Source organism: Hyperolius riggenbachi, chromosome 1 (assembly GCF_040937935.1).
Source record: "Hyperolius riggenbachi isolate aHypRig1 chromosome 1, aHypRig1.pri, whole genome shotgun sequence".
Taxonomy (NCBI): Eukaryota; Metazoa; Chordata; class Amphibia; order Anura; family Hyperoliidae; genus Hyperolius; species Hyperolius riggenbachi.
This window is the reverse complement of record NC_090646.1, coordinates 223,729,120-223,748,063: the sequence shown is the minus strand read 5'-3', so window position 1 is coordinate 223,748,063 and position 18,944 is coordinate 223,729,120. Positions and strand designations below refer to the sequence as shown.

Sequence of the window (18,944 nt, the reverse complement as noted above, 5' to 3'; positions counted from 1 at the left end):
TCCCACCAATACACTCTACCCTATATGATTCCACACTCTGGCGTTTTCTATCTGCCAATAATGCTCTAGCAGGATCTCCAGAAATAATTCTCATTAATAAATCACAATCCTCTTATAGGTATATCTTGTTTCTTCAGCAGTATGCTTTGTAAGATGAATCACATTCCACAGTCACTTATTATTTCTCCGTTGTATGCATTAAAATTTGCAATAATAAATAGCTCCAAAAAGATCAATAAAACCATAAATGCTCGCGGGGGTGCACCTCACTGCAACTCACTTTTACGTATTGGTCCAGGAGAGGGGAGAGAATGATAGAATCCTTGAAGTTAATGTCCCTCAGTTCCTCCAGCGGTAGTGAGTCTCGGCCGAAGACTCACCCGGGTATTCTCACGGCTTCCGCCGGTTTCCACAGTCCGGACCCAAACAAATTGGCAGACCTCCGGCGTACTCTACCGGATGTTCGGGTGACGTCACCACTCACAAAAGCCAATCAGCCGACATGTTTCGGTAGGCACGTCTACCTTCCTCAGGGCTCTGAACTGAGGAACATTAACTTCAAGGATTCTATCATTCTCTCCCCTCTCCTGGACCAATACGTAAAAGTGAGTTGCGGTGAGGTGCACCCCCGCGAGCATTTATGGTTTTATTGATCTTTTTGGAGCTATTTATTATTGCAAATTTTAATGCATACAACGGAGGAATAATAAGTGACTGTGGAATGTGATTTATCTTACAGAGCATAGGATCCCAGTAGATAAGGAAAAATACCGCTCAACTCACAACGGGGAGACAGTGCTGGAACAGGGGCTGCCCAGCCCAAGCACAATATCGAATGAAGGAATGTCCGCACAATGCCTCCTCGATCCACAAATTTATTCAGGACGTATCCCATACAGATAAAAGAGTACTTAGACTGACATGTTTCGAACCTACATGGTTCTTAATCATAGCCATTTTATGGTTTCCATCTACAGGATTTTATAGAGGGTGATGGGCAAACCAGGGGGAGTGGCAGGCTGACCACACCTAAAATGGATAGTGGCCAGGAACTGCGTCCTCTATACTGCCTGCCACATCAGCCTTTACAATGTTGTGTACGTAAATTTAAAAGATTTCTTAAAACAAAAATTTTATACACAAATAAAATGCCAGGCAAAACACCAGGCAAGGCATACGCACTCAAAAATAAAGACACAACTGCATATCTCTAGATGACAAAGATAGATACATACAAAGAGGCCCACAAACAAACCCATGATAAACTCCAAAAACAGATAGGAGCCCAAAAGGATAAAAGAATACAGGAATAACAGAGGGGAGGAGAGGGGGGGAGGGGAAAGGAGAAAGAGATTCCATATTATTGTCTACCCGGTCACCAGAGCTAAATCCCACCTGGCATTTAAACCAGAGGGAGCTCTGGTGCCTAGTCGAAAAATCCACAAAGCCTCTCTCTTCCGAATCATGGCCAGTAGATCTCCCCCTCTTTTTGGTAATATTACCCTTTCTATGCCATGGAAATGAAAGCTGGACATATTTCCCCCATGTACCATACGAAAATGTTTGGCCACATTTGAAATATTGCTTGTGAGCCAGCCGGCCCCCAAGTAATGTTCAGCAATACGAGCCTTTAGGGGCCTAGTGGTACATCCCACATACTGGACAGAACAGGTATTGCAAGTAATCAGGTAAATGACGTTCTTAGTATCACAATTAATGAATTGTTTTATGGGGAAAACATGTCCATTGGAGAGGGAAACTACACTCCGAGTCATAGTATGTACAGGGCAATAGTGGCAAGAAGCCACTCCACATTTATAGGATCCCTTCACAGTAAGCCACGTTGGAGGTCTGGAAGGAGACCTAAATAGACTGGGTGACAAGAGACTACCCAAAGTGGGTGCTCTCCTGCTGGCAAACCTAACTCCCTCTCGAAGAAATGGTTGTAGGTCCCCATCCCCCTCCAAAATGGGCAGATACCTCTTAACAATATTGGTCACCTGATGGAATTCAGCACTAAAAGTCGTAACAAAGACCGGTTTATCATTGGATTTTTCCCTATCAAATCTACCCTGTCTGATTAGTTGTTGCCTAGGAGTGGCATTGGCTCTGGCCCTAGCCTTATCAATGTTCCATTTTGGATACCCCCTGGCCAACAAACGCTGTTCCAATGTATCATATTCAAGGTTCTCACTATCCACATCCGAGCAGTTCCGCCGGGCCCGAATAAATTCCCCGACTGGAACTGCCCGGACCGTATGGGCAGGGTGGCAGCTGTTGGCCCGCAAGATGGAATTTCCAGCACAAGACTTTCTAAAGGTTTTGGTATGAATGGTCCCATTGACCTCATCTCCCCATAGAGTCAGGTCCAAATAGTTAATACTGACCTGCTGCCACTCATGGGTGAACTGGAGATTGCATTTGTTGTTATTTAGGTGGGCAATAAAATTGTCCACCTCAGCTCGGTCAGCCTTCCAGACAATCAAAATGTCGTCTATAAATCTCCCGTACCACGCAACACCTGTCATCAGGCACCCCCCATCTCCAAAGACGTGGAACTCCTCCCACCACCCCATATAAAGATTTGCCAGGGATGGGGAGAATTTGGCTCCCATGGAGGCTCCACATCTCTGGAGATAGAAGGTGCCGTCAAACATAAAGTAATTGCGGGCCAGGAGATATTCTTTGAGTGCGTATGCCTTGCCTGGTGTTTTGCCTGGCATTTTATTTGTGTATAAACTTTTTGTTTTAAGAAATCTTTTAAATTTACGTACACAACATTGTAAAGGCTGATGTGGCAGGCAGTATAGAGGACGCAGTTCCTGGCCACTATCCATTTTAGGTGTGGTCAGCCTGCCACTCCCCCTGGTTTGCCCATCACCCTCTATAAAATCCTGTACATGGAAACCATAAAATGGCTATGATTAAGAACCATGTAGGTTCGAAACATGTCAGTCTAAGTACTCTTTTATCTGTATGGGATACGTCCTGAATAAATTTGTGGATCGAGGAGGCATTGTGCGGACATTCCTTCATTCGTTACAGAGCATACTGCTGAAGAAACAAGATATACCTATAAGAGGATTGTGATTTATTAATGAGAATTATTTCTGGAGATCCTGATAGAGCATTATTGGCAGATAGAAAACGCCAGAGTGTGGAATCATATAGGGTAGAGTGTATTGGTGGGACTGCCGTTGTGATTCTGGTCAACTTTTAGCTGTCATTCTTCCTTTAATGGTATTTATTAGGTGAATGTTGATATATATTTTAATTGAGTGGTCTTAATAAAACAATACAGTATTTAACTACATAAAAGTACCCTTAAAGACAGGTATTTATAAATTGATATAAATATAAATTGCTAGATATTGTACACTCTACAATCAATTCTGATACATTCTACTAGCCTTGTTATCAAAGGCTGGAATCCTTCTGCATATATGTGATAGTTATTTCTACATATTCATGTGCAAACTTTTTTATTGCCCAACACGAGGAAAAATCTAAGAGGAATTTAGTCATTTACATCACCGCAATATTCCTACCATATGATAAATGTCCAATGGCAGATTCAAAATGCCAAACGGGTTCTTTTAACCCCCATACCCTGGTTTAAAGAACCATAGAGCTCACAATAGCTGAACTTTAGTATATAGTTGCAGTAAGTTGTACTATATTTACATTTGAGATCAGTGACTCCAAAAGTATTTGAGACAGATGACCAACACAGGATTCAGACAAAGTGGTACTTTTTAATAGGATGTAAACAATGAGAACCTCTATAGTTCTCTCACTTCATTCTTTCTTTAAAGTGAAACTAAACTCAAAACTTCTCTGCTCTAAAAGAGTAGCCACAGCATGATAACCTTTATGGAAAATCTTCATTTAAAATTGATGGAGATCTTTAAAAAACCTGAAGTTTTACTTGGCTTCATTTCTGCAGAAAGCACTGAAAGTGTTAAGCATCAGTGTTTACTATATGGAGTGCTGCCTCATTAGAACTCTCCTGCAGTCTATTCACAGTTCCTGATAAGAACTAATTATAAAGGTTTATCTGCCTAAACAAACACAGAGCAAAGAGAAGTGATTCTTTTTTTCTGCAACTATATGATGAATAAAGACTTTTGCAAGAGTTTGGGTCCGCTGCAAAGTTGTAGGTGGTTGTGCAACAAATATGAATTTATTCAGCCAACCTCTAGTAGACATATTCCTCATGGAAACAGTAAAGCCTTGAATTTTGATTTACGTGTTGATAATAGGAGAATAGAGTTTCATAATGTAAACGGAATCCACTGTCAGGTATACTCGTAATTACCTGTGAGGTAGAATGGGCTTTGCAATTTTCCGTATGCTTCCAACTCGAATAAACTGCTCAAATCCTAGATCCAACAACCTGTAAGAGACATAACATTATTTTCTGTCATCAGACAGCCTGGGAAATCTTTAGGAAAAATCTGTCACAAACATACCATAAAAATCACATTTCAGATTAGCCGTTAAAAGATACATAGCTTAATGCTCACACACACGATATATTGCTTAATGCTTGCGCACGCACACGCACAACACTATACTGCAGTCAGCCAGGTAACACACATTACCAGCTTTGTATCTGGCCAACAATGAGCTGACAGTGAAAGGCCATTTCTCAGTTTAGAGTGAGAAAATGGAAAGAAGCAGGAGACCTCTGCTGGAGAATCTACTGAAAGAACCCAAAAAAGCCAACTCTTCGTTAAAGAGGAGCGGTCAGCAATACTATCTCAGGATAAAAAGCATATATAAGTAGATAAATACTTTCTCTACTTACATAGCATATGTATTGCACTGTCCACATTTTGATTTTAGTCATTTTTATATAGTAAAAAAAAGAGAAAATCCTTTTTAGGATTCTCCATCTTAAATGTGTCTATTTTGTAACCAATCCTGATGTAATTTCCTCACTTCACCTCTGCCTGATTGTGTATGCATTGCCTGCCCTCGTCCCAGTCTTCAGGCACTCCCACCCAGCTCTGTAATAGAAAGTGCATTGTCTCAGCATGATAAATATTGGCCAATCAGAGAGAGTGGGAGGGGAAAACAAGAGGGAAAGAGGCTTCAGCCAATCAGGCTGCATTAGTTAAGTCCAAGGGGAAAGTAAAGAAGCAAAAAAAGACAACCCAGCATGCCCTGCAACTTCCTTTGTTTGGCATATGTACCAAACAAGAGCCGTGGAAACTGGGGAATGTTGTTTTATGGATAAGAAAACTGAGTGATTTATAACTTTTGGATTGCCTGGTTAGCATCCTTATTACTTGTTTACCAGATAAAAATAAATAATTGATTTTTTGCCCGACAGTTACACTTTAAGGTTGGTACAGCAACAGCTGTATAGACATTAGAAAAATCCTTAGTTCAACAATAAGCAAATTTGTGACAGCCATCTAATGTCTGTATGGAATAATTTATAAAATAGTTATTTTATATTATTAACTTGCAGCAAGAAGCCTGGTCCACCCATCAGAAGGCAAGGAGGCTTCAATCACACTGCTAAAAATAATGTTCTGCTTATCGGAGGGGAACAGAAATTCAGACAAGCGGATGGATCCTATGCAAAGCTATAGGATCCGTTCACATCAGTCTGTTTGGATTGAATCCATTTGTTCAGTTCTGATGAGCGGAACTGAAGGTTAAGCAGCGCATGATAAGAAACAACTGAAACAAATCTGCAAAAACGGTTTTCACTGGAAATCCTGGCAATTAAAACATAAATCACTCAGGCTACTTCCTGCGAACTCTATGGTATTATAGATGCTATTTCACATACACATTTTTCACAAGACTTCACATGTATAGCCTTCATCCATACTCTATTTTTAGGAAGCAGGAGAGAAAAAAGACAGGTGGCACTGCAATGGTAGATGGATCTGCCAGCAAGCTGAGAGCGAGCTGGTATGTGTTGTGGAAAGCAGCATGCTCTTGGGACAAAATCAGAATGCAATAGTTATGGATAGGAGGCATTTTCACACACCAGACTAGGAGAAAGTGGGAATAGAGCCCAAGTCTATTTTTAGCATCCTCACCTCAAAAACAGAACAGAAAACTGATGCCAACAGAACAAACGGATCCTTTTGTAAGGGCCTGAGACCACTGATGCAGTTGTTTCCGCTTCTGTCCATTTTTCAGCATCTGTAACATTGATGTGTAATTGAAAAGTGGACACAACTGCATTAGTGGGCTCAGGCCTTAACAGAGAACGGATCAGTTTTTTCTATCAGTGTGAGCCCAGCCTGACACATACTGGTACTATGCAGCCATCAGTGGGGTACTGCACCATCTGACATTAATTTGGTCTTTTCAGCACAGTTGTGCATGAATGTTCAGTGCTGAAGAGGGAAGAGGCAAAAAACTTCCCTGAAGCAGGTCAATCCTGGGAGCTCAAAAAACACTTGACTGAGAAAATCCATGCGAACAGTTGACTTTAAACTGATATAAAGTAAAATAGTAGCAAACACTGCAAAAATACTTATTGTAATGTGTTGCCATTACTGACGTGATCGATATGATCATATTACCTGACATTAAACCTGTCCTACAGACTTTTTTCAGAGGAGCCACACCATATATGACATATGGTTGCATTGTAGCTGTTTGTTTACTTTATGAGGAAGGACATTTTTGATAAGTACTATATAATACTATGTTCTGTGGTCTGTGAATGCTCGCCATTAATATATAACTGGTTTACTACAGTCTGATGTTTTATGTGTTACCTCACCAACTGTTGCCATTTACACTTATAGATCGCTATTAAGACAAGAGTATTCAGAAAATATCTTACTGTCTAGATAACATTTCTGCCTTACTCCATCACAACACAAACAAATTGAGACATGACTTCTTGTCACATCAGTACTGTGACATGTGACAGTGGCTTCTGTTTCAAAGTGTTATGATTAAAAAAAGCATGCTTCTACTTAAGATCCTGAAGACATGTAAAATCCCACTTGGGGTGTATTATTGCTGTAATTTAGGGAAATTAGCCAGTATTTATGGTTATTAGAGGAGAATTTCCAGGCACAGGTGATGTGGAATGAGATAACAGATGTGTGGGAGGAATCATGAGTGGGGCCTGAAGGCAACAAGCATATAAAACACAAAGAGATTAGCAGCAACATGCTGCACACAACAACTCCCCTAGAAGTTACAGCTACTACAAAAACATGGCACATATGTGTCTGTCATTAGGGATGGTGTTCAATTTCTGAGCCTTTCACCTCCCCTTCGCTTAATAACCAGCATAGATTAGAAATGTCTTGCGGGGCAACACTGCACATCCCCTGCAGCATTTTAAAGCTTTCTTTCCTTTCACTGCCTCAGTGGGCAGTTGTACTGGATTGGAAACAAAAAGAAACATTAGGAAGTTATTTGAAACCATGATATCCAAATAGATTTTTTTGCTGCCAAATTATCATCTATTTTCCAACTGCTAGTTTATTTCATGCTATTTCTATAACTGATGTGATACTAGGAATAATAAAGCAGAGAAAACCAGACGATTACATTTTGTAAACAGTATGTTAAAGTAAACCTGCAACTTTATTTGTAATAAAAATCAGATACTTACCTCAGGAGGGGGAAGCCTCTGTATCCTAATGAGGCTTCTCCCGTCCTCCTCAGCACTGCCCCAAACCAGCGCTGAGGCCCCCAAAGAAACGTAAATATTAACAGCAGCAGGAGCAGGTTTATGTCACAATTTCTGTAAAGCACTGGGGAGGTAATTCATTGTGGCTATTATACTTGCAGGGCCCCGGGGAGCAGAGGGGTAATGGCGGGGGAAGGGGGGGGGGAGAGAAGCTTTGCGCTGGGGGGGCCCCAACACTAGAGTTGCCCCAGGGCCACTTAAACCGGCTCTGGGCAGGATGTTAGCGCTACCCAAATGAATAATAATAGCAATTACAGTGTGCCAATATAGGTCCTGAAAAATAACTTTTATGGTTCGCTTGTTAAAAATGGTTACTCACAAGTGATTAGACGAAAAGACAGCAATACATACGGTATATATTGTTATTTCGTCTGATCACTTGTGAGTACCCATTATTTATTTATGTTTTAGGACCAATAGGGTCTGTTGCTGATCACAGGATCAATCAGTTATTTCCTAAATACAGGTGAGCCAGTGAGGTTATTTTTCTCAATGAAAGTCGAACTTTGGTTTTTTTTATGTATATCTGCTCAGTTCTGTTTTGCATTCAGCAAGATTGAAATATAAGAGTTGCAAAATGTAATCCTACCCTAGAAGAACTCTATCCACAGCAACATTGGTGGAAGAAGAAATCAGCAGTTTCCAGCGAGATGAACTGGTTTCTTTAGAAGGATCAAAGGTTTCAAACAGCTGGACTAAGAACAAAACAACCACAGCCAGCAAGTAACTTTTTCCAGCGCCGAAAACCCCTGAAAAAATCCGAAGCAGTATTTATTGGCTAAGAACATTCACATGTGAAGAATATTAATTTTCAGCTTCTCAACAAAGACAATATCATTAAATCAAGACAAGACAAATAACATTTATATAGCACTTTTCTCCTGGTGGACTCAAAGCGCTTGAGCTGCAGCAACTAGAGCACGCTCAATAGGCATTAGCAGTGTTGGCTTAATAGGTGCTGGCTGAACAGTAAAAGTGCGTACACACGCACTACTCCCGCAGGGCGGGCGGGCGTTCTGTCGACAGTAGTGCATGTGTACAGTATGTCAGGCAGACTGATAAGGCTGTTTCTGAACGATCCGCTGAGAGTTCATTACAGTAGTGCGTATGTACGCACCTTAAGAGCCAAGGTTTGAACCCAGGTCTCCTGTGTCAGAGGCAGAGCTCTCAAAAGGCCACTATCTGGAAAAATTGTAACCTTTAAAACACATGTAAACACATACAAATAAAGAGTAGGTTTCTTCCAGAGTAAAATGAGGCATAAATTAGTTTTCTCCAATGTTCCTGCTGATCACGGTAGGTAGTAGAAATCTGACAGAACCCACAGGTTTTGACTAGTCTATCTCTTCATGGGGGATTCTCAGCATGGCCTTTAATCTTTATGAAGACATTCCCTGAAAAACATTTATACAAAGATGTTGGCCAGCCTCTCTGCTCGCTGCACACTCTTTTGGCAGTTGGATGGTACAACTGTAATTCACTAAGTGCATTTGAAAATAAATAAAACCCTGAGAATCACCCATGAAGAAATGGGTTAGTCCAAAACCTGCCAGTTCTGTCAGATTTTTACTATGTACTGCAAGTTACAGCAATATTAATTAATAAATAGTAATTAATATTGGAGAAAAGTAATTTATGGCTCATTTTACTCTGGAAGAAACATATTTCTTATTTGTATGTTTCACCAGGGATGATCACAGATATGCAATTTTTTCCAAATTTATATGCAAATATATGCAGCTTGAATAGACCAATCAATTTACACCTGGGTTTAAATTCCATTTTTAAGCTGCATAAAAATGTGCATAATTTCAGAAGAATGTGATCATCCCTAGTTTTTTACATCTATTTAAAGGGGTTCTGTGGACTGTTAAAAAGACAAAATCCGACACTTACCTGGGGGTTCTATCGGCCCCCTGCAGCTGTAATGTCCCGTGCTGTCCTCCTCCGATCCTCTGTTGCCCGCCACCGGTCTGGGTCTAATCATGCATTTTTGAATGTACTTTGAACCACAGTGATGTGTGCAGTGGTTTGCGTTTGTACTCACATTCACATTACTGTGTAAGAGATACACACAGACATTTGTGGGTATTGCGTTTGTGCGCATTTTAAGGTCTTGGGGTTTTTTCTTACAACCTGCAAACGCCAAAACCCTTCAAACACTCTATTCTATATACTACATGATTGCATGCAAACTGAATGCAGCTTGGAACTTGGCCAATAGAATTCATATCACACAGATTTGGATTGACCTAACTGCAAGTTGTATACAATTTGCATATTATTTTCAGGCAAATCCAGACATTTTGCATCTAGCTGACCTTCTCTAAATGCTACAATGACCTCACAAATGGCAACATGAGCATGCTGTTTCCAAAACACAAAAAGTGCATTGTGGAAATTATTGCGGTCTCTCATTCCTATCTCTGGGAGAGTATGAGAGGAATCGCTGCCGGGAGACTTGGGCGCAGGATACAGCCGGGATGGCTTATCCTGCTCCTGCACAAGTTCCCGGCAACGTTAAATACTATTCCCCCTCCAGCCCGCCATGGATGGTGGGGAATGAAATAATTTGATTTTCAGCAATTGCTGGAGGCAGAATTATAGTGTTTTATAAGTAACTTTAGCTCCGTCTTCTGACGGTGCTGAAGTTACTCACTGTGCGCCGCTATAGCTGTAATTCCTATTACGGCCTATGGTGGCACTGGCTGCGCCCAAATCTCCTGCGCTGGAATGAAAGTGTTCGCTCTAGGATACCAGGGTTTAGAGCATAGTTTTGAAAATCCCTGATGATTTCAGAGGCAGGACATGAGAAAAAATCCTCTCAATGAGAATACAGTCAGAAGTAAAAAAAAAAAAAAAAGTAGTTCTATCCCCTATCAACACTGTTGTTCTGGAGTATTGGAGTAATTCTTGGGAATTAGATCTGAACTGCCAACAAACATATAGGCCTGGAACCCACTAGCAGCGCTTTTCTAAGCGCCAGAGGTTTGTAAAACTCTTACTAATGTAATGCTATGGGGGATTTTTTTTAAATCATACTGCTTAAGTGGGATCACACATATAGCATTACATTAGCAAGAGCTTTTCAAATGTTCAGATAAGGCTTAAAAAATATTGCTTGTGGGTTCCAGGCCATAGCCTGCTTTGTGGTTTGACTTGTGCACCAGTTCCAACTGTCTATTCTGTAAAATGATATCTGGTCAGCCCTGGTGGGAGGAATAAGGGCACCGGGTCAGGATGTATTAACTTTCTTACTAAATGTGGCAACCGATGGCTTAGCAATGGACCTTTTTGAAACAAAGTATAAAAGTGAAAAGCATACAGTGAAGTAATCCGAATAATGGGCTTGATTCACTAAACCGTGATAAATCAAATATCACACCTTATCAACGATATCACATCTTATTAAAGATATCACACCTTATCAAAGTTAACATGCCTTATCAGAGTATCATAGCAAATGCTACGAACTTATGCCTGCTAATTGGCTATGGCACTTGTCCTGCCCTGAGCCCCTGCAGGTTCGTAGCACTCACTATAGTTACATAGTTATTCGGGTTGAAAAAAGACATACGTCTATCGAGTTCAGCCAGAGAACAAAGTACAACACCAGCCTGCTCCCTCACATATCCCTGTTGATCCAGAGGAAGGCGAAAAAACCCTTACAAGGCGAAAAACCCACACATCATATGTACTATGCTACTCTAATAAGGCGTGTTAACTTTGATAAGGTGTGATATCTTGATAAGGTGTGATATCGTTAATAAGGTGTGATATTTGAGTTATCACGGTTTAGTGAATCAAGCCCAATGTACATAAAGTCTTATGCACGATGAGCAGAGCAGAATGCAATACATTACATGCAATGCATTAGGCTCTACTCATCACGCGTAAAAACTTTATGTACATCAATGTAATTACCGCAGTTTAGAAGATATACCCCACATTGTGCCTGTGAATAGATGGTATGTACATGTTTGCTCATTATACATCTCAACAGAAGTCTACCAGTCTGCTCAGACCAAAGGCAAACTCTGTAATATATATTTTATTGTAACAGATCTTAACCTGCTGAGCGGTCTGGACGAGCTCAGCTCGTCCAACACCGCCAGAGGCTGCCGCTCAGGCCCTGCTGGGCTGATTTTAGTCAAATAAAAAGCAGCAAACGCAGCCGGCACTTTGCCAGTCGCGTGTGCTGCCTGATCGCCGCCGCTCTGCGGCGATCCGCCGCGAGCAGCGGCGAAAGAGGGTCCCCCCAGCCGCCTGAGCCCAGCGTAGCCGGAACAAAAAGTTCCGGCCAGCGCTAAGGGCTAGATCGGAGGCGGCTGACGTCAGGACGTCGGCTGACGTCGATGACGTCACTCCGCTCGTCGCTATGGCGACGATATAAGCAAAACAAGGAAGGCCGCTCATTGCGGCCTTCCTTGTTTATTCTGGGCGCCGGAGGCGATCGGAAGATCGCCTCCGGAGCGCCCTCTAGTGGGCTTTCATGCAGCCAACTTTCAGTTGGCTGCATGAAATAGTTTTTTTTTTATTTAAAAAAAACCCTCCCGCAGCCACCCTGGCGATTTAATCAGAACGCCAGGGTGGTTAAGTCAGCTTTTGCTTAGTGCAGGTCATGTGTCACCTCTTCCCAGCAGTTAATTTACTTACAGTTTAACGCTGTAATAATGGCCTAAATTCACTAAGCTTAACTCCTGTCTTTAATAACGTTTCTAGAGTTATCACCATGATGATAGGGCATGTAGTATTCAGGAAACATTATGTAGACAGGCAACAGATCCCTCTTGGATCAGATTTGATCAGTGAGGGATCCGTCTCATGGTCGATTTGCCCATATATCCAGTTATGTATGGCTGCCTTTAGTGTCATGAACATTAGGCGCCTGATTCACAAAGCGGTGCTAACTGTTAGCACGCCCGTGAAAACCCCCTTAGCACGTCTAAACAAGCTTTTCGCACGCAAAACTTTATGCGCGTAAAATTTTATGCGCGTAAAACTTTACGCGCGCACTGCACCGAGCGCTCCGCGCGAAGTGCCCATTAAAGCCTATAGGACTTAGCGCGCGCAAAACTTTGCGCGAGGTACTTAGCGCACGATCTGATTGAGAAAACCGGCGCTAACCTACTTAGCACCCTGTTTAGCGCGCCTAAAGACTTTAGACGTGCTAAGTAGGTTAGCACCACATAGTGAATCAAGCCCCAGAAGTGTTTGGATTGTCTTCTGCTCTTCTTTTCATTCACTAGTCCTATATCTTATACTGCGTACTAAGTACAGAATGAATTATGCTTTACTTCACATGAAAATGCTTTCTTACCATGAATAATAGTGATAGGGGGGCTTTGGCGTTTCTGAGGTCCCTCAGAACCACACATCATATGTGCAATTTGCATCAAAGCAGTTGCTTGATCTTCATTCAGATGAAACTGTTCAATCATGTCCTTTGCTAAAGTCATCACAAAGTCATAATCAGGAACCTCACATTTGTTGGAACTCTTTGCAGTAACAGCAGGTGGCTTGAACTTTCCTTTGGACACCTTGCTAGGTTGTTCCGACTCAGATGGCCTGGGGAAATGACATATGCATGTTTTTTTTAATGTATCCAATTTCAGACAGCTTAAAAGCAGACCTGAACTCTTGCACCTGAGATGTGGAGAACACAGAGAAATCCACCCAGTGTCCCCCCCTGTGTGTTTACAGAGAACAGCGTGTCTAATGATCCCTACTCAGCAAGTAATGAGCTAGTGTAACTTGAGCTGTCAGCTGTCTGCTGAATTCTGAGCTTATATGTCAATACAGGAAGTTAACCCTTTCTATGCTCTTAGGATACCAGGAAGTATCCGCTCTGCAGAATCTCAGTAGGAGTTCTAGCTGAAACAAGGTAATGTTTTTTTTTAAAGGATATTATGCTGATGTTTATCTTTTAGAGCAGAGCGGAAGGTCTGAGTTCAGGTCCGCTTTAAATATCTAAGTCTCAAATTTCTTCTGCTTCATTTCTTTAACTGCACTCACATGCCACCAACAGTGCATATTTATGAAGGTAATCCAGCATATACATAGGCATGGTAATTTGAGGCTCAGCGGTGAAATTTGTATCTTTCATAAATGTTTTATCCATCAAAAGCCACCAGTAGCAAAGGATTTAAACACTAGTAGCTAGCAAACTCAAATATCTGAAGGAGTTAGGACAGAAGAAGAGAAATCTATTATTTTCATTATAGCTTCTATGGCAATAGTGTTGTTTGTAAACAAAATACAATGCCTAGCAGAAGCAGCTCATAACTGCTAGTTCTGGATGCAGCACAATCTTATCGTTACAAATCCCAGGGAGAGTAGAGTGCATTACGCAATTAGCGCAACTCATGTTATCTGGGTAATGTGCTTGTTACTATGGTAATGTACAGTATGCTACTTACGCGAGTTGCTCTAATGTATAATGTGTGCTACTCCCCTGGTGTTAGTACCTACGCATGGAAACTTTAGCAACAGTTAGTGCATCAGGGCCCATGGTGTTATCAAAGGGATAAAGGTGATTGTCAGCAATATTTTAAAACATATTTTAAGGAAGGGGTATAGCATTTGAAAAAGAAATACAATAATTGATATTGCTAGGGAGATACCCACTAATAAACTATGTTTGTGGATATACTCCCAAACATGTACCACTGTTGGGACCTTAGCACAGGTTTGTGAAACACCATTCTACTAATTGACCACAATGGCCTCTATTCATAAAGCATTCCCGCATGCGGTAATGCTCAAAACAGCTGACTTTCCCGACCATTTAGCAAAGTGTTCATTCATAAAAGCTGTTTCCGCATGAAAATCTGACATTCCTGAGCAGTGCGGGGAAATTACCGCCTTGTGCAGTGATTATCTCAAAACATGTCACTACATGTCAATTCATAAAGATTAGAGCAGGTGGAATTCTGTCTGAGAACACCTGCTGTTTAGATAATGCAATAAGCCAGTGATAACAGCCAAGATAACAGCTAAGTGAATGAGAAAGACCTCCCAGGCAGCTGCAGTGAGAAAAAGAGCAAACAAGGCATCCTGGAATACCAAGGCTGTGTTTTTTTAACCTCTTGGGTACCTGTTTTCAGATATACAGTGGTGTGAAAAACTATTTGCCCCCTTCCTGACTTCTTATTCTTTTGCATGTTTGTCACACTTAAATGTTTCTGCTCATCAAAAACCGTTAACTATTAGTCAAAGATAACCTAATTGAACACAAAATGCAGTTTTAAATGATGGTTTTTATTATTTAGTGAGAAAAAAACCTCAAAACCTACATGGCCCTGTGTGAAAAAGAAATTGCCCCCTGAGCCTAATAACTGGTTGGGCCACCCTTAGCAGCAATAACTGCAATCAAGCATTTGCGATAACTTGCAACGAGTCTTTTACAGCGCTCTGGAGGAATTTTGGCCCACTCATCTTTGCAGAATTGTTGTAATTCAGCTTTATTTGAGGGTTTTCTAGCATGAACCGCCTTTTTAAGGTCATGCCACAACATCTCAATAGGATTCAGGTCAGGACTTTGACTAGGCCTCTCCAAAGTCTTCATTTTGTTTTTCTTCAGCCAAATCTACATGGCCCTGTGTGAAAAAGTAATTGCCCCCCCCCCCCCCCCCCCCCGTTGTTAAAAAATAACTTAAAGGTGGTTTATTACACCTGAGTTCAATTTCTGTAGTCACCCCCAGGCCTGATTACTGCCACACCTGTTTCAATCAAGAAATCACTTAAATAGGAGCTATCTGACACAGATAAGTAGACCAAAAGCACCTCAAAAGCTAGACATCATGCCAATATCCAAAGAAATTCAGGAACAAATGAGAACAAAAGTACTGTAATTGAAATCTATCAGTCTGGTAAAGGTTATAAAGCCATTTCTAAAGCTTTGGGACTCCAGCAAACCACAGTGAGAGCCATTATCCACAAATGGCAAACACATGGAACAGTGATGAACCTTCCCAGGAGTGGCCGGCCGACCAAAATTACCCCAAGAGCACAGAGAAAACTCCTCCAAGAGGCCACAAAACACCCCAGGACAACATCTAAAGAACTGCAGGCCTCACTTGCCTCAATTAAGGTCAGTGTTCACGACTCCACCATAAGAAAGAGACTGGGCAAAAACGGCCTGCATGGAAGATATCCAAGGCACAAACCACTTTTAAGCAAAAAGAACATTAAGGCTCGTCTCAATTTTGCTAAAAAAACATCTCAATGATTGCCAAGACTTTTGGGAAAATACCTTGTGGACCGACGAGACAAAAGTTGAACTTTTTGGAAGGTGCGTGTCCCGTTACATCTGGCGTAGAAGTAACACAGTATTTCAGCAGAAGAACATCATAACAACAGTAAAATATGGTGGTGGTAGTGTGATGGTCTGGGGTTGTTTTGCTGCTTCAGGACCTGGAAGGCTTGCTGTGATAGATGGAACCATGAATTCTACTGTCTACCAAAAAATCCTGAAGGAGAATGTCCAGCCATCTGTTCGTCAACTCAAGCTGAAGCGATCTTGGGTGCTGCAGCAGGACAATGACCCAAAACACACCAGCAAATTCACCTCTCAATGGCTGAAGAAAAACAAAATGAAGACTTTGGAGAGGCCTAGTCAAAGTCCTGACCTAAATCCTATTGAGATGTTGTGGCATGACCTTAAAAAGGCGGTTCATGCTAGAAAACCCTCAAATAAAGCTGAATTACAACAATTCTGCAAAGATGAGTGGGCCAAAATTCCTCCAGAGCGCTGTAAAAGACTCGTTGCAAGTTATCGCAAATGCTTGATTGCAGTTATTGCTGCTAAGGGTGGCCCAACCAGTTATTAGGTTCAGGGGGCAATTTCTTTTTCACACAGGGCCATGTAGGTTTTGAGGTTTTTTTCTCACTAAATAATAAAAACCATCATTTAAAACTGCATTTTGTGTTCAATTAGGTTATCTTTGACTAATAGTTAACGGTTTTTGATGAGCAGAAACATTTAAGTGTGACAAACATGCAAAAAAAAATAAGAAATCAGGAAGGGGGCAAATAGTTTTTCACACCACTGTATGTCACATCAGAAAGCCTGCATGTGTAACATTTCTGGAACTTCTTCTAAGCTGTGGCAATTAAATAGACTGTTTAGAAATACTAATAGACAGATTCAGAGAAGATTCAGGGCAAACAGAGGATGCTGGGGCTGCCTCCTTTATAGTAAGGGCCCGTTTCCACTAGGGCGAATTCGCATGCGTGGCCTGCATGCGAATTCGCATAGGCAATGAAAGTGGATGGGACTGTTTCCACTTGTCATTGTTTTCGTGCGTTTTTCTGTGCAGGATTTTTCTGCACGGTAGGGCCTGCAGAATTCGCCTGCGTGAGGAATGCAGGCGAATTGCAGCCCATGTATTTAATAGGGAAAACGCACGTGCGTTTTTAAGTAATACAAATTGAGTCAGGCAGTGACATGGTTAAATTCGCATAGACCCTGCCTATGCGAAATCGCGGAAAAAAACGCACGCGGAATCGCATCCGCATGCGATTTCGTCAGCGGTGGAATCCCAGGGATTCGCACCGCACTATTGGAAACGAGCCCTAACTCTGTCTCTGCACGGAGAAAATGTATCAACTCAGCCAGCAAATGTAACAACTCAGCAACACCGCCAGTTTAGTGCGGGAATTTCCCGACCTATTATTGCAAGTGTAAACATTTATATGAATTAGCACACAAAAGTCTTAAATACCGATGCAGTGTTTTCCCTCCAAGATTTTTTTTACTGCAAATGTTTTATGAATAGAGCCCAATATGTCTGCGTGATAAAAGCTTTGCTTCAGATCTTTCATTAGCTAAAATGAGGAATTACTTACATTGTAAGCAGATGAGGCATTACAGGTAATGTGGATGCATTAAAGTGCTCCTGAATATTTTTCAAACACGTCAGCTCTGTACTTGCATTACAGACCAGCAATGCATGGACCACCACTGAAAATGGGTACAATAAATTCAGTTAAGATGACTTACAAATATACAGCAAAAATGCCCTTAGATTACTCATACATTGCAGAGTGTGTGTGTGTGTGTGTGTGTGTGCGCGCGTGCGTGCGTGCGTGCGTGTGTGTGTTTTGAATCATTTGCCATAAATATAAAGGCATTAACATAGTTTTTCACTTAAGTTTAACAGATATAGAGCAAATGCACAAAGCGTTCAGTGATGCCTTAGAGACCGCATACAGCTACCAAAAACAACCTTAAAAAAATTGTTTAGAGATTTTCACCTGCTGCCCATTCACAGTACAACTAAAATATTCAACTACACTATACAGTGTATGGCCAGCCTAGGAATTCTTATGCTATGGGACCCTTGCCTATGGGTATCTTCAAAATAGAAAGGGGCCTGGTGGAGAACAGGGTGAGCTTTTCAGTGGTGATTTGGTATCTCTTAGCAGCGGGTGGGAGCTGAATACATCAAAGCCAGATTACAATCATATAGAGAGAAAAGTACATCACACAGCAACACATACAACAGTTCATCATGTGCAGAAATACTGTCAACATAAATTATACAGTATGAGCACTGTGAAGTCAAACTAAATATGTCAACATGACAATTAATCCCTTTCAAGCACTCATTATACAAGAAAGAATGAAATCTTAAGACTTCTATTAAACTTCTATAATTTGTACACTAGAAGATACGGTAACAACTCTGCACTCAGTCAGTACTTCAAGGAGGGGTGTGCAGACCTGCATAAGCATCTAGCATCCAGGCAATCTTTGCCCCCAAGCACCACTATGTTGCAGCTATGGTGTAAACGGAAAACAAAAGGACGTGCACCGGAATCATCAGATAGGGACAGTCAGTAAAGATTCAGTACAGCAAAGCAAACCAGGCAACTGTCACTTAAAACGTTTTATTGTTCCTCTATGCCACATCATACATCCGTTCAATAGGTAGAAAAAGTTCAAATCTGTAAGTGCTGGTGCTGGGGTACACAGGGTTCGGGTGACCAGGGGAAGTGTAAGGACGGCACTACAGCCGTTTCGCGCCCTCCTGGCGCTTGTTCACGTGCTTGTCCTTGTCGGACAAGGACAAGCACGTGAACAAGCGCCAGGAGGGCGCGAAACGGCTGTAGTGCCGTCCTTACACTTCCCCTGGTCACCCGAACCCTGTGTACCCCAGCACCAGCACTTACAGGTTTGAACTTTTTCTACCTATTGAACGGATGTATGATGTGGCATTGAGGAACAATAAAACGTTTTAAGTGACAGTTGCCCGGT

General features: G+C 41.6%; 1 protein-coding gene across 5 annotated transcripts in view; it reads right to left on the bottom strand.

Annotated features, from left to right (window-relative positions):
* Positions 1-18,944, bottom strand: part of ZGRF1 (zinc finger GRF-type containing 1) — a 116,456-nt gene that overhangs the window by 29,908 nt on the left and 67,604 nt on the right. For all 5 annotated transcript variants that reach the window (XM_068281231.1, XM_068281241.1, XM_068281251.1 and 2 more), the window contains 4 exons: positions 17,534-17,648; positions 13,005-13,252; positions 8,274-8,433; positions 4,319-4,396 (listed from right to left, as the gene is read on the bottom strand). In XM_068281231.1, the coding sequence (XP_068137332.1) occupies positions 4,319-4,396; positions 8,274-8,433; positions 13,005-13,252; positions 17,534-17,648 (601 nt within the window). The remainder of the gene's footprint in view (positions 1-4,318; positions 4,397-8,273; positions 8,434-13,004; positions 13,253-17,533; positions 17,649-18,944) is intronic.